The 25,266-nt window shown below is 38.0% G+C and overlaps 1 protein-coding gene across 3 annotated transcripts in view; it reads left to right on the forward strand.

Annotated features, from left to right (window-relative positions):
- The window catches only part of COG3 (component of oligomeric golgi complex 3), a 32,954-nt gene that overhangs the window by 1,656 nt on the left and 6,032 nt on the right, over positions 1-25,266 (forward strand). For 2 of the 3 annotated variants that reach the window (XM_065678218.1, XM_065678220.1), the window contains exons 2-19: positions 1,264-1,410; positions 1,943-2,004; positions 3,465-3,630; positions 4,422-4,496; positions 4,618-4,710; positions 5,000-5,125; positions 7,460-7,540; positions 7,747-7,790; positions 7,989-8,115; positions 8,580-8,671; positions 11,049-11,188; positions 12,451-12,611; positions 14,980-15,085; positions 17,855-17,982; positions 19,602-19,691; positions 21,559-21,679; positions 23,864-23,952; positions 24,052-24,186. In XM_065678218.1, the coding sequence (XP_065534290.1) occupies positions 1,264-1,410; positions 1,943-2,004; positions 3,465-3,630; positions 4,422-4,496; positions 4,618-4,710; positions 5,000-5,125; positions 7,460-7,540; positions 7,747-7,790; positions 7,989-8,115; positions 8,580-8,671; positions 11,049-11,188; positions 12,451-12,611; positions 14,980-15,085; positions 17,855-17,982; positions 19,602-19,691; positions 21,559-21,679; positions 23,864-23,952; positions 24,052-24,186 (1,983 nt within the window). The remainder of the gene's footprint in view (positions 1-1,263; positions 1,411-1,942; positions 2,005-3,464; positions 3,631-4,421; positions 4,497-4,617; positions 4,711-4,999; positions 5,126-7,459; positions 7,541-7,746; positions 7,791-7,988; positions 8,116-8,579; positions 8,672-11,048; positions 11,189-12,450; positions 12,612-14,979; positions 15,086-17,854; positions 17,983-19,601; positions 19,692-21,558; positions 21,680-23,863; positions 23,953-24,051; positions 24,187-25,266) is intronic. The other variant, XM_065678219.1, reaches the window with a different exon arrangement.

Here is a 25,266-nt window from a genome sequence, read left to right on the forward strand (position 1 = left end):
TTCCTAATGTCTAATGAGCTCTACCGTCTTTCAGTTTAAAGCCATTCCATCTTGTCTTATCCCTACATGCCTCCATAAAATGTCCTCCAGATTTCTTGCAAGCCCCCTTTAGGTACTAGGAGGGTGCTGAAAGGTCACTGCAGATCCTTCTCCAGGCTGAAAAAGCCCGACTCTCTCAGCTTGTCTCCATAGGAGAGGTGCTCCAACCCTCTGAGCATCTGCGTGGCCTCTTCTGGACCTGCTCCAACAGGTCTCTGTCCCTCTTGTGTTGGAGTCCCCAGAGCTGAGCGCAGAGCTGCAGGTGGGGTCTCACAAGAGCAGAGTAGAGAGGGAGAATCACCTCACTCAACCTGCTGATCATGCTGTTGGTGATGCAGCCCTCATATGGTTGGCTTTCTGGGCTGCAAGTGCACGTTGCTGGGTCATATGGACCTTCTCATCAGTCAACACCCCCAAGTCCTTCTCAGGGCTGCTCTCAGTCCAGTCTACCTCAGCCTGTATTTGTGCCTGGGATTGCCCCAACCCAGGTACAGGACCTTGCATTTGAAAGAATATGAAACACTGCAAATTGTGGCAGTATTAAGTCTTGGGTTATCTCTGAATATCTAGTAAAATCATCTTGACAATTCCTGTGCAGTGGTGTCGCCATGCAGTGTAGAACATACGTGGCATTTATTTTTTGCTTTTGCACGCTGTTCTCTGTTCTCAGATACTTTTCTAGCACATTTCTGTGAGTATAGAACCTGACATAGTAGCTCATCAGTATGTTGGGTACGTAGACTCATAGAATAGTTAAGGTTGGCAAGGACCTTAAGATCATCAAGTTCCATCCCCTGTGCCATGGGCAGGGACACCTCACACTAAACCATGCCACCCAAGGCTCTGTGCAGCCCAGCCTGGAAAACCACGAGGGATGGAGCTTTCACAACTTCCTTGGGCAACCCATTCCAGTGCCTCACCACCCTCATGTGCATTCAGTTTCTTTTTTTACACACATGTGTAATTATATGAAGTTCTGTATAATATTTTCTAACTTTAACAAAAATCCCCCCACCAATTGTTAGGTGCTTCTGAATATATAGATATGGTAGTTGTTGGTGTATTATTATATTGGTAGATAAAATGTTCATTGCATTTGTTTCTTCAAAAGTAGATGCCTGTAACTTTCTCAGGTTGATGCTTTGGACTGTGTTATTGTAGTTGAGCTGAATATACTAATTCTTAGTACGTTCTCTAACAAAGTTTGTGGGTTTTTGTGAGCAGCTTCCAATTGAAGATTTGTGCAGCCTGACATCTCAGTCGCTAGCTGTTACGCTGATGGCTGCAGTGCCAGAATCCACAGAGGATGTCCTTCTGAAAGGGTTTGCAGGACTGGGGATGGAGGATGAAAGAATTGAAACGGCACAGCAGGTAAGTGATGCTAAAGAACCTCCAAGTTGCAGTAATCTTCTTCAGAGAATTTGTGATTTTCTGTGTCTTTTGCCTAACTTTTGGTGGGTTTGTTAAATATTTGGGGATGTTTCCAAGTTGCATGAAGAAACTTGGAGGAAAAATCCTTAAGTCTTAGCTCTTAAGTGATAGATACTTTTCCCATTTTGAGTGGAGTCTTCTGTGAGAGTAAGACACCCCTTCAGTAAGGTGGTGTTGCTCATAATATGAAAGAATCTTTGTGCCTCCTGTTTCAACGTGGCAGCCTTGTTCTCATGCAGATAAAAACATATTAAATTAGTCTTTTCCATTTTAATTTAGCGAGGGAATAGAATATGTTTCAGTTGGAAGTAACCTAAAACAAAGAGTTATAGTTTGTTTCCTTGATTAATTATTAAGTTCTGAAACAGCTCTTATTTTTAACAAAAGCTCATCTTAATTTTGTAGATCTGATTTTATTTTTACTTGACTTCATGTGATGTCTGTATTTTTCACACCATAAAATTTCTTCTAGTTCTTCTCCTGGTTTGCTCAGGTACAAACACAGATGGATCAAGACGAAGGTGCCAAGTACAGGTATGTGTTCTTCCTCAGTTCCTTTCACTGTAAGCAGTTAAAACCTTGAAGGGTTTAATCTCGTCCATATAATGTTAGTGCACATTTGAGTTCAGCTGGCAGGGAATGGGGGAATGTGTTGGAACAGCTGGAGCTTTCCAAGGCAATATGCCCCACTCCCAACCTGAAGGCTATTGCCCTTGTGGCAGAGAAGTCAAAAGGGATGCAGATTTCCTTCTGAACTGCCCAGTATAATAAAACAGATTTATATTAGTTTGTCTTATAGACAGGGCTCTAGACAAAAGAAGTCTAGGAGCTTACATATGCCTTTTCAGCTACTGCTGCTGCTATTAAAATGGCATCCTCTGAGGGCGAGACTGTGTAAGCAGGTGTGGTTGGTAGTCATTTCTGCTCTTGCAGTTTGGTTCCCCAGTGACTATGGCTGTGATTCTATATCTGCATTCTGTGCATTCCTTGACACTTTGCTCAGCTCTGGTTTTGAGACTTGGCATTCCCAGCTGTTTTTGTCAAACTGACTTTTCTGTCAGGCTCAGAAGAACCCTTTCCCACTGACTTGCACAGTTACTCCTCAAGAGTCTGAAGTACAGCTGAATGGCTTAACCGAAGCTGCTGATAGCTTTTATGGAAACTGACTTGTGCTTCACGACTTTACAAATTTGCCCTTGGCCACAAAGAGATGCTGCTGTATTCCCCTCTTCTGTTTTAATCTGCTTTTCTTTGATCTGTCTCTTATTCTCTTGCTCTGACGTTTAAGGACATGATGTTTCTTAAAAGCAGAGGTTTAGGCATGAACTAAGCCAATGATCATATCATTAACAACCTAAAAAGAGTAGCACCCTTGCATTTTGTCAGTTGACATGTTCGTAATAGCACACAAAGGTACTTAAGTGTGCCATGAATGCGGAATTTTTTGTAGGAAGGCCAATACGTAATTGTTTGCAGGAGGCCAGAGGAGGTGGAGGAAAATTAGTAACTTCTTTTCCTGTTGTACACTAAAGGGTTGCACATTACTACAGAGAACTGTAATTCTTACTTGGTGCTTTGTATGTGGTAAAGTAGAACTCATAAGTTTTAGCTGACATCCAAGAGTAATTAAGTTAAGCAAGGCAGGCAGAATTTGGCTGATGACAGTAGTCAACAGTAGTCCCTATGCTTGTGCTGTCCATTTAGACAGTCTTCATGTGCTCTAGACTAGCTGTGGTGTATGCTGCTGCTTTCTGGGTAGGCTTGATATAAAGAATGACAGGGAAATGAAGTTACTGTGGTGGCTGTTCCAAACCCTATAGCTCTGTTATTTCTGTGAGTCATGAAGCATCTGCTTATTGTGCACTCTTGCTTTATGCACGTGGTCTTTTATTCCTAGAGAGGGAAAGGTAGTTGCAGTTCCCTATAGGCAGCTGAATTTGCAAATAGAGAAAGTGAAATTTTACTCCTGTTATCTGTTGATTCTCTTTTTCCAGACAGATGAGGGATTACTTGTCTGGCTTTCAGGAGCAGTGTGATGCTATCTTGAACGATGTGAATAGTGCCCTTCAGCACTTGGAGTCACTGCAAAAACAGTATCTTTTTGTGTCCACGAAGACGGGAACACTGCATGAGGCCTGTGAGCAGCTTTTGAAAGAGCAGGTAATCTTTGATGGGTGGATTACTGGAAAGTTCTAAGATACCATAAATTAAATTTGCTTGTTCTCAGGCTGGGAAAAATTGTGAGCTGTGATGACAATCTCCCTGTTTGCTTTCGTCCTCATTTTTGGTGTGTTTCATCTGCAGCTAGGCTGTCAGGCTCTGTGCAGTAAAATGTCGACTATGTGTTGATACACTCTGTAATCAAGAAGGATAGCCAGCTAGAGGAGCTTTTGTAACTGATGCCTGACAAGTGCAAACTTTGAGATTAATAATTCATATAAAATACAGAAGTATTTTGAGATGATTATTGCAAGAAGAAAGATCTAAAGTACAAGCTTCTTTCTTAGACACTTTCTTTTTCCTCATAAACTGCTCTACCAGTATAATAAATATGTCTTTTTAGCATGACTGGAGAAGGGAGAACTTCTAAAGACTCCAATCCTGAAATACAGGATTTCTACAGTTCTCTATAACACTGATGACAGCGCTGCTGTTTTTATGCAGTGTTATCTGTGGAATGCTGACCAACATGTAAAAAATGTTTGCTTTTAAATACACTATTGAGAGTAATGTGTCTTTCTCTGGTCAGAGAAAGCAAGAGAACACTGCTGTATTCTGCATCTTTTATTGCACTTATTTAGTTTCAGGTTACCTAGAGCTAGTTAACACTGGTGTGTGCTGAGAGCTGAAAGGGAGGCTGAGTAATATATATATATTTATATACATATAAAAGATATATTTAAACTACTTGCTAAGTTGCTGATTTTCTTTTATTTATTGTTTTTTAATAGTCAGAGCTAGTTGACCTGGCTGAAAACATCCAGCAGAAACTTTCTTATTTTAATGAGCTGGAAAACATCAACACAGTAAGTACTATTTCACTGTTAATAGTCTTAGAAAATGAAGGTGTACCCATCTTTTGAAGTTTGTCGCCAGCACTAAATTACTTGGGTTCCTTACAATGATGCTTTATCTTGTTTTCCAAAGAAATTGAATTCTCCTACGCTGTCCGTGAACAGTGAAGGATTCATTCCCATGCTGGCTAAGCTTGATGATTGTATTGCATATATTTCATCGCATGTAAGTAATGCTGTATTGGTTTTGGTTAAATTTTGATAGCTTCTACACTATGTATTCATACTATTTTTGTGGTGTTCCCTCCTCCCACCCCTCAAAATATGCTGTCTGCTAAGTACAGTAAGAAAGCAATGATGATGGTTTATAAACTTAAATGTTTACTGAATATATTTAACATTCTTCTAATTTTTATAAACTACTACATTTCTAGCTAGTAAAAAGAGTATTTTAAATATTGATAATTTTTTACTTTTATTGTTCATAATTAAAGTGGATTTTTTATTTCTTTCAGCCGAATTTTAAAGATTATCCTGTATATTTGATAAAGTTTAAACAATGCCTTTCTAAAGCTATGCACCTTATCAAGACTTACACTGTGAATACATTGCAGAACCTCACAAGCCAGTTAATGAAAAGGGTAAGGTGAATCAGTAAGTGGTAACTCGAGCTGTCCTGAAATGTCTGTTTGTAACACTGTATGGTTTTCTTCTCTTTATTTCCTGGAGGCTGGGTGGTGCCAGCAGTTTTGTTTGAAAACAGGTCAGTCCTTTTCCACAGTGTTTGTGAAGATTGGCCAAGTTCCAACTGAATCTGTCAGAGAACTAGTGATCTGAAAGATTTTAAAATAGTAGTAATTAAAAAGTCCTGGAAATTGAAGATGGAGAAGTGGGTGATGAGGTAGGTAGATGGTAAACTCAGTGAAGGCCAGAGGTGGATAAATGACTGTTAAGGAGGCAGCAACCAGCAGGCCAGAGAGCATGCTTTCCTGAACCAGTTTGTGCACTGCATCAGCTGTAGTGCATGCTGCTATCTCTGTTGCCAGATGGGGAGGCTGCACAAGAGAAAGATAGGTACTGTGGGGTCTGTTTTGGAGATGGGTAGTTAGAGACAGAAAGGTTGCAGGGAGTACTTAAAGAAAGTATACAAGAGCTGGATGTCATAGGATGAAAATTGTTAAAGCACAAGTCTAACTTATGACATGAGTCAGTATTATATTGCAGTAAGTATTTTGGGTGTTCTTGGTCATCTAAATAGTTTTGAAAGGTTTGTGTAGCTGCAGAGAATAGCTGTGACAGGTTCCTACCAGTTTTGACGGTATCTTTTGGTTAGTTTTAAAGCGTTGACAGAGAAGTTAGAGAGTCACAGGGAAGAGTTAGGTGCTTTACTCCGATTCACTCCAGTGTGATTCAGGCATAAAGGTGCAAAGGGAGGTTTTTTGGTTTCATTAAAATGTTAGTAGTCTCATGCTGCAGTATTTTGGCAGAGGAGAAAGGAGAGAGAAATGTCTCTTTCTAACCACTCTTTTTTTCTCAAATTGTTCTGTGCCTCCTGCTCAGTCCTGTTACAGGCAGACTTGTTGTGAGGCATAACCAGTGAAATATAAAGATGCTAGAATTGAGAACTGACAGACATAAAGGAAGGGGACTTAAGACAATCTTACTGGAAACTTGCAAAGGAAACTCCTGGAGTGAAGATCCTTGTTAAATGGCGTGAAACATTTCTCATGTTTGGTACAAAACTAAAGAAAGCAACATAGTATGGTTTGATGCCAGTGGATAGTGATGACTAAGCTGAATTCAAGCAGAATTGAACATCTTTCATAATAAGTATGTCTACAGAAAGAAGTGATTTGAATTGCTGCTTTGCAGTTTTAAGTCAGGAAGAAGACCTCTCTTAGGATTCAGCTGACCTCTTTCCCATCTACGTGGGGATTTTGTGGATGTTTTGCACATTTCTCTGAAATATCTAATATCTTCTTTCTGACATGAAAGCAGACGTTAGATCTAAAAATGCAGTAGTGGACCAATGGTCTTTAGTTGTGATCAAGCGTTGAGATTTCCTATTGCAACACAGCAAGAGGTCTTGTCAGGACTGGAAAGGGACTGATGAGATCTTCATGTTCTTTGTTGGTTCTCACATGCGAGTATTTGGGGATTTGATCTGTATTTGTAGAAAGATGATCAGAATGCTCAAAGGGCTGAAACTAGGTGGGGAAGGCAGAAGAGTTTTCTTGTCCCTACCTTGTTTCAAGGGAAGGACATCTGCTTTTCACTCTGTCATCAATGGGGATAAGAGGAAAAAAGCCTGGTGGCTAAATTGGGTCTCTGCTCTGCTTCATTAGTGCTTTGTCTTAAGTCCAAGGGGTCTGCCTGGTTAAGTTTGGGAACCCCAGGGAGAACTGCCTCAAATCTTGACATTCCAATTGAAGTTTGAATGTGAGCTGAAACTTAGCTTCTCCATACTGGGACTCACTTTTACTGGCATGTAAAAGGGAATTTTTTTTTCCATTTTAGTACTACAGATTAAGGAGCCACAATCTGTATCAGATCCAAAGGAAATTGTTGTCTCTAATGAAGAATCATAGAGTCATAGAATGGTTAGGGTTGGAAAGGACCTTAAGATTATCTAGTTCCAACCCTCCACCGTGCTCAAGGGTACCTCACACTAGACTGTGTTGACCAAGGCTCTGTCCAGCCTGGCCTTGAATGGCATAATTACTGAAAATGTTACTTTTGCTGCAGAGACTGTTGGTTGAAACTTTTGTTTGGGGTTTTTATTCTTCCATCTGGCTTTATCAGAATTCTGAAACAAGAAAGCTTTTCTAGGTAGAAAATGGCAAAGTGCTGTTCTACTATCAGTAGAAGCATAAAGAACCAATACCCTGTTTTAGACCCTATTATTTCAGCCATTAACTATTAGAAGCCAAATACAGTATTTTCCCTTTTAACCCATTACTCATCTCTTCTTTCAGGATCCTTCAGCTGTGCCAAATTCTGACAATGCCTTCACACTATTTTATGTAAAGTTCAGAGCAGCTGCTCCCAAAGTCAGAGTAAGTAGGGTGGTAACTAATTGTTGAAAAGGAAGCTATGAAAAGGGGGTTTGAATTGGTTAGTAGTGTGAATGCAAGGATTGCATACTGTGCAAGTGTGAATGTCCAAAGATTGCATATTGTGTCCATAGGAAAAATACTGAAAACTTTTCCAATCAGTAGAAAAATTGTTTACTGATAATACTTTTTTTTTGTTTATTGAGTAGACACTTATTGAACAAGTAGAGCAAAGATCTGAAAAAATGCCAGAGTGAGTATGTCTACACAGTTCATTTTCAATTCTAAGTTTTGAAAATCTTTAATTCTTTTAAGTAGTTTAACACATCATTTGTTCAAAAGGAAGTTTTAAAAATTGAATTTATTACCCTAAATTATAGGGTGTTTGTATGAATTTTATGTTTAATAGAAAATGAGCTTTGGGATGCAGTTACTGTTTTAATTTGTCTAGATATCAACAAGTTCTCAATGAAATCCATCAATGTTACCTTGACCAGAGGGAGCTTTTGCTTGGTCCAAGTATCGCTAGCACTGTTACAGAATTAACCAGTCAGAACAACAGAGATCATTGTGCTCTGGTAGGTAAAGTAGTTGTGTGTTGTGGGGTTTTTGTTATGTTTTAATCCCCTCTTCCCCCAAGTAAAATGTACTTATTTAGTAGTTGCTTATATGCAGAATTGTCACTTTTGTTTGTGGTTTTGGATCATTAAAATTTTACTAATATTTTCAATTACTCTGTAAAAACTGCTACCAGCCTCACAGAGGAGCATAAACTGTGGTTACTTAAATTTCATCAGAACCAAAAGGGACAGAAATTGCACAATGAGCTTTTATTTGGTTAATGACATTTGTTCCATCCTTAATTTTATAGTCTATTTCAGTTTTTAATTTTTCAAAGCTTCAATTTAACCAGAGCTGTAGTAGTAATGATAATACAATATATAATATAATGAGAAAATATACAATAATATCTGTAATAACTCCTGTGCTAGGTGCCAGGAAAATTATTTGATAACCAATATCTGTATTTCTGTGAATACAGGTACGGAGCGGATGTGCCTTTATGGTCCATGTATGCCAGGATGAGCACCAGCTTTACAATGAGTTCTTCACAAAACCAACACCAAAACTGGAGTAGGTGGTACATGCTGGTTTTGTTTTACTGCATGTTGTGTTTACTGTGCTGTGATATAGCAGACAATGTCATATGGCAAATAGGGTTGTATTGAAGTGGTTTGTTAAGAACTAGCAAGGAAAAAAAATCCCCTTATATGTCAGAACTTTATATTCTTTTGTTTTTGTTTTTTTTTAATTCGAACAGAGCTGGTAGTTTACTTGCTCCATAAATAGCCCATGTAAATGCTCTGTTGATGGTCTGAAAGGGATAAAGACACACAGTTGCTTTGGAAATAGGTGTAAAAGTTTACAGTGCTACAGCTCTCAGCTGGTTTTGTACTGCCTCTGTGCCAGTGGTTTGCTTGGTGTAAAATTAAACTGATGAATTCCAGCCATTTTTCATCAAGGATTTAGTGTGCCTGTATGTGGGCTGAACAGAAGGCAGGGTAGTGGGCACCTGACGAGCAGTACCTGTATATGGTCTGCCTGGGTCTATAAGAGGGACAAGTTGTTGTCTTCACATGGTGGTGGCATTATAAGAGTATTACAGGTTTTTTTTCCAACAGACCTGTAATACTAGAGCAATTGAGTAGGTTATGCCCCTGCCCCTTCTCCGATTGTTTGGCATGTTTTTATAATTATATTTGATTGTGAAATTTGTGCAGGTCATGTTCCCTTTCTAAATATTTATGTTCATAAATATATTCCTGTTAATGTAACTAAAACACTAGTTTTGAGTTTGTATTATCTTAAAAATCAAGTGCAGCTTGACTTGAATAAGTGTAACCTAGAAAAAATACCGCCCACTACCTTCCCTGTCCTCTAAAGCTAAAGGAAAGCTGTAAACACATACTAGAAATAAGCCACGGTGGCAGAGTAGTAGCAGTCTTTCTCTTTCCTGAGGAATTGAGGTTTTGTGTGGGACATGCTCAGGATTTGAGGTGACTTAACTAAATTGTCTTAAGAACCAGTTTAGCTATCTCAGTCTAAATCCTGAAGTAAACATCCCTAATTGTTAACAGTGTAAAGTGCTGTTGAGACAGAAATTTCATCCCTATTGCACTTAACACCAAGAATGAGAATGGGCTTCTTATTATTTTTGAATCTTGATGGAAAGTAGTTTTACCTCCTTTGCAAGAACTTGCTTCTCTTTTTTGCCTAAATCTAAATAAAGTATTTTGAGGAAAATATTTCAAATAGTTTCTACTTTATTAGATTTTTCTTAGCTACATAGTAAGTAACCTCTTTTTTTTCTGAAGTGCTGTGGTGATCTGAAGACATAATAGCCGGGTATCTATGCACAGATAAAGGAGTTTACCTAAAATCTAGCCAAGAGTAGAGATCTGAGGTTGAGTGTTGTATTTAACAATAAGGCTGTTGAAGCTTACTTCTTTGTTTCTGCTTATAGCATGGAGAGTTGCTGTTTCATCAAGTTGTTTGTATACCAATAGAATACAAGAGAGACCTTCAGAATGTTTCTTCTGTGAACATTCTCTTGTGAGAATTTTTAGTCCACAGTCTGAAAGGAACTGAAATGTCCTTGTCCTGTTGCCATACATTCTTTGTGAATTAGGAAAAAAAGATTACAGTGCAATAAACTTGACAACTGTATCACACTATAAATACTTACATATTCTTAGTGTTTATGTTTCCAAGGCTAACTGGGGAATTACTTGAATTTTCAGCTACTGGCAGCAGCATTATTAGCTAATCTGTGATTAGTAAAGGGAGCATTGAGAATGGCAAAAATGTCTAGAATGAATGTTACTAGCATCTTAACCAGAATATGCATCCCTTTGTACAGGAAAGAAAAAAATAAATCCAAGTAGGATTCCTGGTGTTTCAGTTTGCATTGGTATCATAACTTAATTTAGACGGGAAAGCATGTGCTGCAGTGTTGGAAGTTGTTACAGAAAAGGTTACCAGGGTTCTCCCCTTGTGTCCCTCTTCTAGTTCTAATAAACTATTGAATACTTGTAATCAGATGAACCTTTTCTCAAGGGGAAATCTGAGGTATGGTTCAAAGCTCAGCAGGACTTATCTTTACACAGAAGCCAGGTAAACCAGTTTGCAGTATATTCCCTTTGTGACAGGCTGAGTTGCTTTTTGTTTTGTTTTGGTTAGTTGGTTGGTTGTTTTATTTTAAAATGAATTAAAAACTGTGCCACCAGTTTAAGCAGTTGGTATTGTACATCTCTTAAAAGTCTTTGTAGGATATCAGGGATTTGTGTTTTGAACAGTCCTTTCTAAAGTCTTCTATTATACTGTGTTGCATTTTTTCCCCACTCTCCTTTAAAAATCTTTGCTATAAAATAATTCATGTTTGTGCTAAAATTTCGTTTTGGTATTTCGGGATCCTGAAAGTGTTTTGCTTTGTTTTGTTTTTACTTCATAGTGAACTCTTGGAGAAGTTGTGTCTTTCACTTTATGATGTCCTGAGGCCAATGATCATCCATGTCATTCACCTAGAGACGCTTTCTGAACTCTGTGGGATTCTCAAGAATGAAATGCTTGAAGATCATGTACAGAACAATGGTAACTGATGGATGGAACCTGATTTTCATAACTTCCATCTTTACTGATAAAATTCTTAAATTCCATGGGGGGGGGGGGGGGGGAAACAGATTTTTTTTTTTTTAACAAGTCTTAAACATGTCAAAGATGAGGTAAGGTTATTTTAAAAAAATTATGTTTTTTCATTTATAATGAAAGGTGTGTATTACTGATGTTATAGAGCCCTATTTTCTCTAGATTGTACAAAATGCAAGCAAGCAACCATCCAGTGTGTATGTGCACCAGGATTGATTTAAATGAACTTTGCATATCAATGAATTGCTTTGCTTGGCCCTGCTAATGCATCATCCATGTGGGGCTTTCTTCATACGTGATGATAAAACAAAGGAATGCAAGCTTGATTTTTTCATTCTTCTTGGCTTAGTGTTTCTCAGACTAGAAATTGTAATTTCAACAGAGGAGTTACGTAGCTGGTAGAGATTTTGGAGTTTTGGAAGTGTTCAGAGCTCACAGTCTCGTAGAAGTGAGCTGAACATGAGAAAAAAATCTGGTATCTCATTCCCTTAGTATGATCAGAATTATTTCACAATCTTAACCTTCCATCAAGCAACAAATGGAAATCATTCTTGTGTGCTGGTATATAGCACAGCATAACTCTTTCTCTCTGTGAAGCTGTGCCAGTGTCATGAAAAAGTGCTCATTTTCCTGGAAGCAGAATTGTAACACTCTTTGGAATGAGATAAAAATTGGTGACATAATCTTTCAGCTGATCTTAAGAAGTGACTTTCTGCTACTTAAATTTAGGCTGATATGATAGTTCTTAAGTTGGATGTGAGCTGCTTTGGATCATCTGTTCTGGTAGGTAGATGAGTTAGCTTGTCAGCTCTCAGCAGTCACACTGCAGGCTTTGGCTGTGATAGAACCAAAGCATATTGATTTGGTGTCCAGGCTGAAATGCCACTTGACATTCCCAGGTCTGAAATAACTATAAAACTTATTTCTAACATGGCATCCGATGTCATCAATGTGAGATGGCATTTTCACAATCTAATGAAAATTTGGGGAGCTGGAGTGACTGAAGTATGGAATTCAGTAATTTTAGTAGTTTTGTCACAAATCTGTCTGCACGATGCCATTGCAAAAATAGTCTGACTTCCTCTGCAGCAAGGCAGTTTTGTGACTGTTCTATATGTGATGCGTCAAACTTCTGTGTCTATAAGATTGTTTTGTAATCAAATTAACAAATTTGTGCCTTTTTTTTTTTTTTTTTAACCTTTTGTCAGCTGAACAACTGGGTGCATTTGCAGCTGGTGTCAAGCAGATGTTAGAAGATGTACAAGAACGCCTTGTCTATAGGACTCACATTTACATTCAGACTGATATCACAGGCTACAAGCCTGCTCCGGGTGATCTTGCATATCCTGACAAGTTGGAAATGATGGAGGTATAGCATCAGCTTTTTTTATTGTCCTTGATTCATTTACTTTTTATATGCAGCATATACAATTGTGCAGTATAGTGCTTTGCGCATGTGGTTTTCTAGTTCTTAGATGTATTATGTATTACTGACGCTATTAAGCCTGCACCTACTGATTGAATTATCACCCTAAACTAGATGTCAGAAGAAAACACTTAGTCAAACTCGGTATAGTTGACAATAGTTCTCATAGTTAACATTTTTATCTAATTCTGAATCTTCTGCATTTCCTCTCATAACAGTAAATTTTCGTTTAATTTCAGAAGTAGTAGGTATTACCCAGTGTATTTTCTAGTTGAGCTGGAGTTGGAGACAGCTTATTGGCAGAGTTGAAGCTTTAGATGGGTACACTTAGCTGCAAGTTTGCTTTCAAAATTATTGGTCATCTAACGTTTGGTACATGTGTGTATGCTATGCTCAAACAGTGTGAGGGGAGACTTGCTTGTACCTTTTGATAATTTAATATGGCAGCAGTGGTTTCCAGTAGCCTTTTTCAAGTTCTTATCAGTATTAGCTATTTTTGTAGTCATTCCAAGCCCTTTGAGTCAATATTCCTGTTGAAAGGAATAAAACTGAGTCTATTTACTAATTCTACTTTAAAAGGTTAATACTTTAATGATGACAGATTTCAAAATGAAACTACTCACAGAAATAAAAAAGTGATCAAAGACTTTAAATTAGTCTTTGACTAGAGCAAACTGCATTTGATATGCAACTGAAAAATATTATTGCATAGAAAAGTTTAGTTATAATAAAGACCCTTCCCAAAATAACAGTTGTCATTCACTTTATAATGAGAAGCCTAAGCTGTCAAAGGATTGAGATGATCAAGAATGGCAATTCCAGCATGGACTGGCAAGATCCAGATTTATTGCTCTATTCTGCTTTCCATCCGTCTGTCAGAATAGTTGATGGTGCTTAGAAAATTGTAGGACTTACGGCAGCTGACCAGTTGGTAGAGAAGCTGTTATTTGACTTTCAGGGTCACTACTTGTATAAAACACAGAAGCTTCATAGCTGTATGTATACATATACGTGTATTTTGCTATGTTCCATTCTTGCCTGTAGACAAACACTGAAAGAAACTTCTTAGTACTGAGCACATGTTGCAATGATCTTGTCATAATACATCTCTAAAGTTTTTATTATGTTACAGTTTATGCTTTGGTGAGGACATTCATAGCTTTTTTAGGAAAGCATTTACAAATCCTGAAGCTGGTGAGTTTGTAGGATACTTGTCCTTTATATTGAAAGTTTAAAGACTAAAAAGCTTTTGAAGAAAAAGCAAAAATAATAGTTGAGAAGCCCACCACACAACACATAGCTAAATGGGATCTATATGTTGAGAACAACTAGTAGTCTGAAGTTTGACCAGTATTAGCTATTAGGAGTGCAGATTTGTTTGTTTGTTTTCTAAAATGGTGTGAATAGAACTGGATAAAAAAATGATTGTGAGAACATTTTAATGTTAGTTATAACTTCTGTGGGCAAGCAGTGCAGGTACTTAGTCTATAGAAGACCTTATTTTCTAACCAGGGTCCTCTGACTGTTCAGTTAGGAGGAAGAAGAAAGGGAGTTTTACAGTTCATTCTAAATTGAGAAATTATGCTGCTCTTCATATGTCCTCAAAAAACTCCATTTTTTTGCCTGCTTTGACATTCATTTTTGCTACTTGATTGCTTTTAAACGTTAAAACCTTGCTATTTAGAGAGTAAATGAATTATTAAAATGTTAAAAGCACAGGACAGAAATATTTCTTGTGCTGTTCTGCTCAAATATTAATGCAGGTATTTGCTCATTCTTGCTGTCTCTCACTCCTTTGAAGCAGACCAAGTAGTGAAAAATGTTGAAGTGTGGAAATGTTGAGTAATGTTAGGGGAAAGCTTTTTGTTGAAATCCTGCAGGGAATAAACTAGAGAGTACTTTGGGGCCATCTGCACGTATCATTTATAGGAATAAAGACATCACAAGAATTAGCTGTATGAAATTCAGGTGAATGTTGAATTGGGTTCCCCTATTTAAGTTTCTCTTTCTAGGTGACTTCACAGGTTGTTATTTAGAGATCAGTAAAACCAGGCAAAATGGAAAGAACAGTGCTTTACTCAGATCTGTGTAATATTTGTGGATCTTAAATTGGTACTGGAATGTTTCTGCTACTGTTTTGGAAACATCTGTCTATTTCTTTTAATGTCTTTGAAACACTGGGGAGCTGAGTGTAACTGACTCCTGTTGCAATTTAGTGTGCTTTTCTCTATTGCAATCAAAGCAGTGTAATGCTGCTTAAATTAAGGAGAAAAAAAAAGATTACAAGTTTGTGGTATATCTTCTTCTGCAGCAAATTGCACAGAGTTTAAAAGAGGAACAGAAGAAGCTGCCATCTGAAGCTTCATTTTCAGATGTCCGGCTAGAAGATCCTGAGTCCTGCAACTTAGTTAAATCTGGTATGAAATAGATTTCATGTTGTCAAATTAATGCATAAAGCTCATGGAGAGCAGGTATTAACTTGAACCATCAGTGAGAAATTTGCATGTATCTTAAAGGGTTATTTTCCTAGAGAGGTTCATGAGAGATGTTGGAGGTAAACTTTGTCTCAGGGTTCTTAATAACTTTTTTTTTTTGGATGAGAAGAACTTACTCTTGTTCTTTGTGTGGCATTTCTTTGTGCTTCCAGTGCAATCTGTTCTGTGAAGCACCTACTTGAATAGCTGACAGCATCTATTGTACTTTATATAAAACTGAACTGTGGTATTCTCTACTGCAAAGTAGCCCTACCATCAAGATGTATGCTTAAGGATTCCTCTGTTTGCTAGCCCGTACTAAGAAGTGCTAAGAGTGGTTTGGTGTGTCAGACATGTCTCCTAAATGAATGTTTTCAGCATCTGGGAGCATCTTTGTTGTGTGCCTTTATCTGGGAAGGCAGCTTCTTCCTTTGAATGCATTTCCACTTACTGAAACTAGTCAGTAATTTTAGTGGTTTACAATAATTCAGAATATAGTCTTTTTAAATATGTGACCTGTATGCCTATAAATTACAGTGAACTGGAAGCAAATTCCAAGAAACGTGGCTCTTTAAATGTCAGTCATTTGAGTGTTGCAGCCCTTTAAATTTTTGTCTGAGAGCCATAAAGAATTTCTCCCTTTACTTTTAAATTGTTCAGGATGGTCCAGTGCTATTTTTCCCAGCATCACCTTTTTCAGTTCTTTGTCAGTTGTTTCTCATATTCCTTTTGATTACTCGGTAGTTTCTTGCTTTTGGCTGGCAAGGCCTGCAAAGGTCTTTCTGGCTGTTTCTAGCTGGACTCCATAAATCATGTTGCTTCAAGCCAAGTGTGTGGCATTCACAAGACCTGTAAATCCCACCTGCATTCAGGAGGTGGAAGGAACCTGTATGGTGTAATGTGAAGTTAAGTGTCTGAGATAATTGGGATTATTTGCCCTTTGAAGGTGCCTCTCCCATTTCAGTGCCCGCTGGAGAAGCTGAAGTGACTAGTAAATAGCCTAGGACCCTCAAACTGACAGCTAAGGTCTTACAGGACTTCTAATTACTATGACAATAAATCTATCATTGCAGAAAGGAAGAAAGATACTGCTAAGTTATTTTAGACCATTCCTGCATTGGTGACACAAAAACCTCACAAGTGCTTATTCTGTCATTTGGTAAAACTTAAAATTTTACCTGCATGAGTGCTTGCTAATTAGAACCAGAGTTCTGATGCTACTGGCTCAGATGTTTCCCAGGATTTAGGGACAAAATGAAAGTAATACAAGACTTTTGTCCATCACGTGTTGTGCAAATCTGTTTTGGGCATACGGAATTATTACATGTTTAATCCAGGATTATCTCCAGCAGAAAGGAAGGCTTCATGAAGTAAAATTCATAGGATCATAGAATAGCAAGTTGGAAGGGACCTTAAGGATCATCTGGTCCAACCTTTCTAGGCAAGGATGACCTGGACTAGTTGTGTCAGCACCCTGTCCAGCCAAATTTTAAATGTCCAGTGTTGGGGAACCCACCACTTCCCTGGGGAGATTATTCCAGTGGCTGATTGTTCTCACTGTTAAAAATTTTCGTCTTGTGTCCAATCAAAATCTCCCCAGGAGTAAGTTGTACCCGTTATCCCTCGTCTTTTCCATATGACTCCCTGTGAAAAGGGTGTCTCCATCATCTTTGTAGCCACCCTATAAATAGTGAAACATGGCGATAAGGTCTCTCCTGAGCCTCCTTTTCTCTAGGTTGAATAAATCCAGTTCTCTCAGCCTTTCCTCGTACAACAGGCTCCCCCCTCCTTTGATGACCTTTGTGGCTTTTCTCTGGACCCTCTTCAGCCTGTCTATGTACTTTTTTGTATCATGAGGTAGTTGGGACTAAAAAATTGATTGAATGGGGGGTTCTTTTGTCCCTTTTTTTTCCTGAGCAGCTCCTGTAGTTGCATGATCACTAGCCATTTTTTTATCTCCTATGTTTTTTTCCTCCAGTAATTTTTTTTATCATTTCAGCTGTTGAGCTAAGCTGGAGAGGGTGCACCCTTGGAGAAAGGCCTGTAAAACTAACTCATTAAAAAAGGTCAAGCTGGGCCATGCCTGAAAGCAAATTCATGTCTTTCACAGCCATGTGCTTTCCACACATGAGAAATGTAGTACTGACTGCTCAGAAGGAAAAAAAAGCCAAGCCAAACCTAACCTCTTTGCATGCAATAAAGTATGTCATATTGCTGTGAAGTCAGGGTAAAGTTCAGTTGATACGAAGCCTCTCCTGTGAAGTCAGGCTGAGAGAGTTGGACATGTTCAGCCTGGAGAAGGCTCAGGAGAGACCTTGGAGCAGCTTCGAGTGCCTAAAAGGGGCCTTCAAGAAATCTGGAGAGGGAGTCTTTACAAGAGCATGCAGTGACAGGGCAAAGGGTCATGGCTTTAAACTGAAAGAGGGGAGATTTAGATTAGACATAGGAAAAAATTCTTCGCTGTGAGGGTGGTGAGACAGTGGCCAAGAGAAGCTGTGGCTGCCCCATCCCTAGCAGTGTTCAAGGCCATGTTGGATGAGGCTTTGAGCACACTGGTCTAGTAAAAGATGTTCCTGCCTGTGGCAGGGGTTTGGAACTGAATGATCTTTAAGGTCCCTTCCAACCCAAAGCATTCTGTGATTCTATGATACTGCAGTTGTCTTCAGTTAGGAGACATGGTCAAATTTTTCATCTGTGTGTTTTACTTTTAAACAGGTTCAGCAGAAACCCTTAATCCCAGGCACCAGACCACGATTTCACCAGCAGATCTGCATGGAATGTGGTATCCTACTGTCAGAAGGACTCTAGTGTGTCTCTCGAAACTGTACAGATGTATAGATGTATGTAAAAATTTCTTTATCTATTTTTTTCTTTAAGTGAAGTGTGCAGTACCATGTCTAAATATTTTAATGTAAATTTGGAATGGACAATTACTGGCCTCTGTTATCTCTGAGTCTTTTTGTTGCCATCTTTATGCAAAACAAGTGAACTGACAAATTTAGGTCACCAACACAATTTTATATTTGTAGAATTAGAAAAAAAGGCACTGGTTTTACATCTGTTGCTTTTGCTATTACAGAAATACTTCATTGTCTGATGCTCAAGATACTTATCACACCAAAGTTGTGAAGTGAATAGGACAAGAAAAAACAGGAAGTTCTGGGTCAATTATAGAGAATGATTTTATTGCTGAAATTACTGGGTGAATATGTTTCTTGCTATGTGCTTTGCGGGACATGAGAGAAAGTGATGTTTCTGGTCTAAAAAATGGTGGCTCTACTACTCACACATTTTGGAATTCTTGTCAAAAATTTTTGTGGCACATCTTTCCACCTTCCAAAATGTGGGAGACATTTCCAAAGTTTAAGCCAGTAGGAATCTTCTATAACAGAAACAAAAGCAGTGTTTACTTCAGAAGTATTTTGAGATTTGCCCTGTAGAATTTGATTTATGTCTGTCACCTAAAAGCAGAAAAGTCTAGTAAGTCCCTGAGATACATAATGCCAGTGTTTTTACTTTTGTGTATGTTGTGTCTTTATTAGATACATCTAATGCATTTCAAAATATCTTCGATATGTGTTATGTAAAACTGCTACCAAGATGCTATTTGCTTAAAAAAACTGGGAAATACTAATACTTTGTTGTTTAATGTATCAATCTTATTAAAGATAAATGAGTATTTGCCCTTGTTTTCAACTAGACCTTTGGAAATTAGGTCATTTTTGCATTGTTTGCAAGGCTCATTTCTAGTAGTGTATCTGCACAGGGATTTATTTAGTTTTTCGCAGAGATATTCTAGTAGAGCTATTACGCCTGGCCTGCACCTTGTAAATAGGAGAAGACATGAATGAAGTGGCACTGGCAATCTCAGGGCAGTCAGGGCTGTTAGGTACTACGCTGGAGTGCTGGTGGCGGTGAGCTGTGTTCCTACAGCTAGCTCAGCCATGTGATCTAGTTGCAGCTTAATGAGTTATTCCATGTCACTTGGGCCATGGCAGCTGTCATGTTTGTTTACTAACCTGGTGCAAGCGTGAAGTAATTTGAGTTTGCTTGAGGTTAAGCTCAGTGGAATGATCTCATGTCTATTGCATGTGTAAATTGCACACACAGTTACCCTGACACACGAAGTGTCTAGTCGCGTTACCCAGGAAGCATCATTCATGCTGTTAGCTGTGAATGCATGAGGTATCACTGACCATGGCACTATTCAGGTGCAAATTCAGAGACAGAGAGTGAACAGGGCGTGCTTGTCCATACCTGTACCCAGGCTAACTAAATGCCGTAGCAACCTGTTATATATGAATACTCCATCCTTGTCTTATTGCAATTAGATGTGTTTGTAGCTAACTAATCTAGACTTTTATGTGCTGGTAAGCACATCCTTCGTAAACTACAGCTCTTAAATTCTGTTTAAGCTTTGCTAGCATCTTTTTTTTGTCTCATTTCCTTTTGCCTGCAGAGGGCAGTGTTTCAGGGATTATCTCAAGAGGCCTTATCTGCCTGCATTCACTCGCTGCTGGGAGCTGCTGATTCTATCAGCAAGAACAAGGTTAGACCTGTGCTTTGGGTATGATTTCTTTTTCTTCCCCGTCCGTGTATATATAAAGCCATGAAGCAGTTGTTCAGAATTCAGTGAAACCATATTGCTCTGCCCCCAGAGACCTGATGGATTTGCCAGCTTTTAGTTATGGTTAATGTATTGTAAAGCAAAGATAATGATTCACGTGCTAGCCTGTCTGAAAAGGTGGAATACAGATCGTAGCAATTGTATTTACAGGCTGCTCTAACTCGTGTGATCAGCCAAGTGATACCTAAAGAAAAATTTCTGCTAGAAGTCTCTGCTCCCTGTATGCTTTCATTGCCTGTTACTCTTTTCTGTTTCTCTCTGCCTCCATTGTTTGAATTTTCAAAAGTCTTTTGAAGTATTAAATTCACTGGGAAGATTTGTTAAGTGTTGTCTGCTCAGAAGTGTCTGTTATTAAACGTTTGGTCCAGTGTGTTGCTCAGAATTCAGTGCAGTTTCATCAAGTCTTTGTAACTTTTAAGTGTTGCCTTAATAGCTGGACTAAACCTTTTTTCCTTTTGTCACATTTCCTTTAATACAAATACTGTAGTAGTTTGCTCATTCTTAAATTCATAACAGCCAGGAAGTAAATTTAATGGGGAAAAAAAGGAAGTTGTAGTATAATACAAAATTGTTGGATTTGTATTAGTGTAAATATTTAACGATGAAAAAGGTTTTAGTTGCTTTTAGAAATGAAGAGCTGATTTGAAGTGTTTCTTTTGAGCGTCCTTTAAAAAGTTTTAAACGTATTATCTTTAAAAAGAAATTCAAACCATGTTTGCTTCTAGCTTGAGCAAAAAACTATTTCATATGTAACTGACTCAGAGTTCTACAGTAATTATCTATTTCAGCACTGTATATCAGCTCAGCATTGACCTAAAGTATTGCAGAGAATGAAAGTCATCCTGCAGTGAACCCTAGATAGGTTGTACCAGGACTAAGATCTGTACCACTTGGTTCTTGCTGCATGTTCATTTAACATTATCTGGTGAAATTATGCATTTAAGACTAAAAAACCCACAAACTTAAGAAACCCTTCCAGCACTTACATTTAGTAAACGGTTGTTCAAACTGAAGATTTAAATCTAATTTCTTCTTTACTGTCTTATATACCATTATATCGAAAGAAGTTCTTTTCCAGCTTGCGAAAGCAAGTTTGAATTCTTGAGTCCCCGTCATTTACCTCAATGAGCCATGAACTTCAAAGGTTAAAAGCAGCATGCAGTATAAAGCACGTAGCTGAAATAACAAGCAGTGCAAAACTCATTGTCTCAGTGGTGTGAACTTGGCCTTGTTTTATTCTTTGTATCTTTGCTGTACTGTTTAGAAATTAACTAAGCTTTGTGTTTAATGGCATGAGAAAAATGCCTTGTAAGACCTTTGCACAAGAGCACAGTTAATCAAGGTTATTATAGAAACTGTTTGGCTTTTTTTTTTTTTTTAATCATTGTAATGATTAAAAAAACTTTAGAACCTCATGTTTTTGACTGTAAATTATATTAATTACTTGAAATAATTCCTGGCTTTTATGAAGAATAAGTTTGTGGCTTTCAGTTAATGGATACCTGTATGTAATGTGGACATTTAGTAATATGTAATCTCTGTAATCTAATTCTTCTAAGAAATGTAAATAAAGTCTGGTTCTGTAGAGCAATGTGTTGGGAACAGACACAAGTGGGATTTGTTGATCCCAGAGTGTAGTAATGGCACTACAGGCTAATGGAAAAAGCTTGTTAGTAAGATTATTAGTATTAATTTTGTTATAGGAAGTAACTGATAAAAGTGAAGGCATTGAAATTATGCTCTTCACTTAATTGTTCTTGTAATGCATGTTCTTTCTCTTGTGCTGTAGACCCAGGTTGACGGACAGCTTTTCTTAATAAAACATCTTTTGATTCTTCGTGAACAAATTGCTCCTTTCCACACTGATTTCACCATTAAGGAAATTTCCCTGGACCTTAAGAAAACTAGAGGTACTAAACAGTTGCTGGCTACAGAATGGGATGGGATTGTCCTCCCTGAATGTGCCAGCAAAAGTTCTGGGTTTATTTTATGTTCATTTGCAATGATCTGTACGCTTGTTCTAATCTCTTGCTTTGTTCTTAGCTTCTCTGAAAAAAATAGAACCATTACCCTATTGAGGGTTATTCAGGATATGTCTAACAAATTCTTTATTCATGTATGAAATGTGTTTGCTCTTTGCTGCTGACCTAACTTATTTATCCAGTCTTTTTTAAGAAGACCTAAGTAATGTACTGTTGCACAAAGATGTCTTTCCCCTTTTCTGACACTAATTATTGTTCTTTAGACCTTACTGTAAGTTTTTGTTTTGGAAAAGGATTTCTTATGTTGCAAGTTCAATAAACAGTACTGCTGGATAGTTTTATGTAGCAACCATGTCTGTTGTACGAAGGGAAAGTAAAGTAGTGCCCATGGTCGTGATTTTTAAATTGTGCTATGGTTTCTTTGTAAAATGCAGGAAAACCCTCTCAAATACAAAAGTGAACTGTCAGGCACTTGTCAAGCTTGTAGGGATATTGGGAAGAATAATTGAAAGCATGTCAATTTTCTCTTCTTCTGTTCCAGAAGAGAAAGCTGAAGAAATAACTTTTCTTTCCTGCCATCTAATATGCTCCTGTTTTAACTCTGAAGCAAACAATTCTTGCACTAACCATTTCACATGTTGCATTTGAACATCAATGAAACCTCCTACCTGTTGAGTAGTTTCTAGTTGACTGGAGGTTAAAGGGTAAATACATCCTTTTGGTGTCTTGTCCTGGCTGACACACAAGTTTGTTCTCCATTTTCATTTGATTGAATAAATTTTTGTGCCAGCCAGTACTTTGCAGATGGTAGTGGTAAGTAATGGAAAACCACTTTATTTTGGGGATGGTGGTGGTGTTGAAAAGATGTACATTGTGTTTAATTCTTAATGGAGTGTAGCACATGCTAGTAGGGCTTTTATATTTGGGTTGAATTGTATAAGCCAAGTAACACGACTAATAGGAGTTTTACTGTGTCCTAGCCAAGCTTTCTGCACAGAGATTTAATTTGGGATTTGTAGACAAAGGGACACTGCTTAATGTAAAGTGTAATGCTAAGGTTCATGTAAGTGAAGTGTACAGTGGAGAGAAATGACTTTTACACTGACTAGCTCATATGCTTCTAATCAGAACTTAAGCTGTTTGTGGAATCAGTGAAGTTTCTTGGAAATAGTTGAGAACAAAATGAATCTTTATCTGCAATTTCCTTTAACTGCATAGGAGTGCAGATTCTTAGTTCAGTGCAAAACCTACATGCCTACATGTCTGGTATTCCTTCTGTGTTTAATACCTTGGGCAACATTTCTTTAACTCATCTTGTTTCCCTCACATTGTTTTATATAGCAAGAAAGTGTGCAAAATTGCTTTTGAAATGAATAAAAAAAAAAAAGGCAGATGAATGTGTAGGATTATAAATGAATGTCATTAAGCAATAAGCCATACTGAAACTATTGATAATTTTACTTGTTTCCAATTTGATCAGATTTCAGGTTGACAACATCCTGTTAACACTATAGGAATTATGTCAGATTCTTGTGCTAATTGCAGACATTGTTACTTTTCCTTCTTGGGACTTCTGTAGAGACCACAAAACATGAGTGTATATCAGCCTTGGTGTTTTTCTTGTTTAGTCCTAACTAAAATAACTAGGCACAAAGGAAAAGAACGCCAGTTCTGAGTTACTTCATGCAACTGTATGTTGTTGTCTCAGGCAACCTGGGCCAAATTCTGCATATAAATGCTTAACTACACAGCTTATGTAAAAGTCTTTCACTTGTAGATATAAAGGGAATAGAGCTCACACATTTTGCATGCTGGTAACACTATAGCTAGTATCAGTCATTTGTTAGGTTCATGTAACGTATTTATCTGGTTTGACTGTGCAGCTGTTAGATTGAGGTTTACCATTAGGGGCAATGAAAAACTAGTGGATCAAGCTTTGTGTGCTTCTGTGCGTGTGCACTTGTGCATCCACACCTAGCTATGGTGCAGTCATCAATGTGATAGTCCTAATCATGGTAGGCCATTTTTTATGTATAAATGAATGATTAAAGTTTATAATTCCTGGAACTGAGTCCCATTGACTTACGGTGTGAGTGACTTTCTGATTCACAGATGCAGCATTTAAAATCCTGAACCCTAAGGCAGTTTCAAGATTTTTTAGGCTGAACAGCAACAATGCCTTGATACAGTTCCTACTGGAGGTAATATGGAGTCTTACTGCATTAAGAAAAATTGGGTCATTTAAGCGGGTGGTGATCTTTGGCAAATAAAAAGGAGAGAACTGTTGTCTTCTCTTCAAGGGTACCCCAGAAATCAGAGAACACTATATTGACTCTAAGAAAGATGTAGATCGTCATCTGAAATCAGCTTGTGAGCAGTTTATTCAGCAGCAAACCAAGCAGTTTATAGAACAGCTGGAGGAGTTCATGACAAAGGTACAAACATGTTGTATGTTCATTAACCTAACTGAAATACTGGTAGGACAAGGGAATTAGTATTAAATTGGGTATAGGAGAAGCTGCTTGTTTTGATTAGCTGTAGATGCTGCATTTCCTATTATAAGGTCATGTTTCCTTTTAAGTTCCATCAGTAATTTTCTGGGCACCTTTGAGATTAATGGATTAAAGGAACATGACATTGTTTTTGAAAGCATCCCTTACGCTCTTTGGTAAAGAAGCTTTAATGTTTCATTGAGTTGAAACAGTTGGCAACAGCTTTTCTGTTTGCAGAGTAACTCCTACCTTGACTGAATTTGTAAGCCTTCGAAAAAAATCTTGGGCCATGTGAGTTTTTGAGGGAGGCCTTAAGAGTGTGGCTGTGAAGTATGTTTAAATGTTCTGTTCTCAGCATATTTTACACCAGTGTGGTGCTTGCTGAGCAGGACTTTCCTCCCCATGTCCTGTTTGCAACAGAAATTCCTGATAAAAGTTGGTCAGAAAGACTAGGCACCCTAGGGGATAGGAACAAAAAGATGCCTCATTACAATACACTTCTTTCTAGAACCTGCTCTAGAGCCCAGGACTTCTAGGCATCTTGAGAATACCACGCAGCAGGATCTGTTCTGGAAAATGGAAAGTGTGATGTGGATCCATATGTACTGAAAATAAGTGGCATGACATCTCAGAAACTGGGGCTACAGCATTGCATGGACATCACAAATATCCCAGCTGCTGTTTTTTGAGAATTTAGAAGATTACAGCACTAAATTTACTGATGGTTGTCATGCTGGGGTGCAGGGTCAATGGCATGTCTAAAATATAGACGGGTAACTGGTGAGATTGATAGATTGTTCAAGTGATTCAACGATTCATTGGGAATATGGGGCATTTGAGTGACCTGCTTAAGTATAAATCTCATTTGAGGTTTTGTATCCTTAGGTGCCTAGGTGCCTAAGCATCTTAGTAAATTTAATCCTTTTTTGAATTTCACTTTCAAGAAGTGATCGTGGTTGTAATTTTGTATTGCATTTCTGTCAAGCTGCTTCCCCTGTGTATTGTTAAGTCAAGGCGTAGAAG

The sequence above is a fragment of the Lathamus discolor genome, chromosome 4 (genome assembly GCF_037157495.1).
Source record: "Lathamus discolor isolate bLatDis1 chromosome 4, bLatDis1.hap1, whole genome shotgun sequence".
Taxonomy (NCBI): domain Eukaryota; kingdom Metazoa; phylum Chordata; class Aves; order Psittaciformes; family Psittacidae; genus Lathamus; species Lathamus discolor.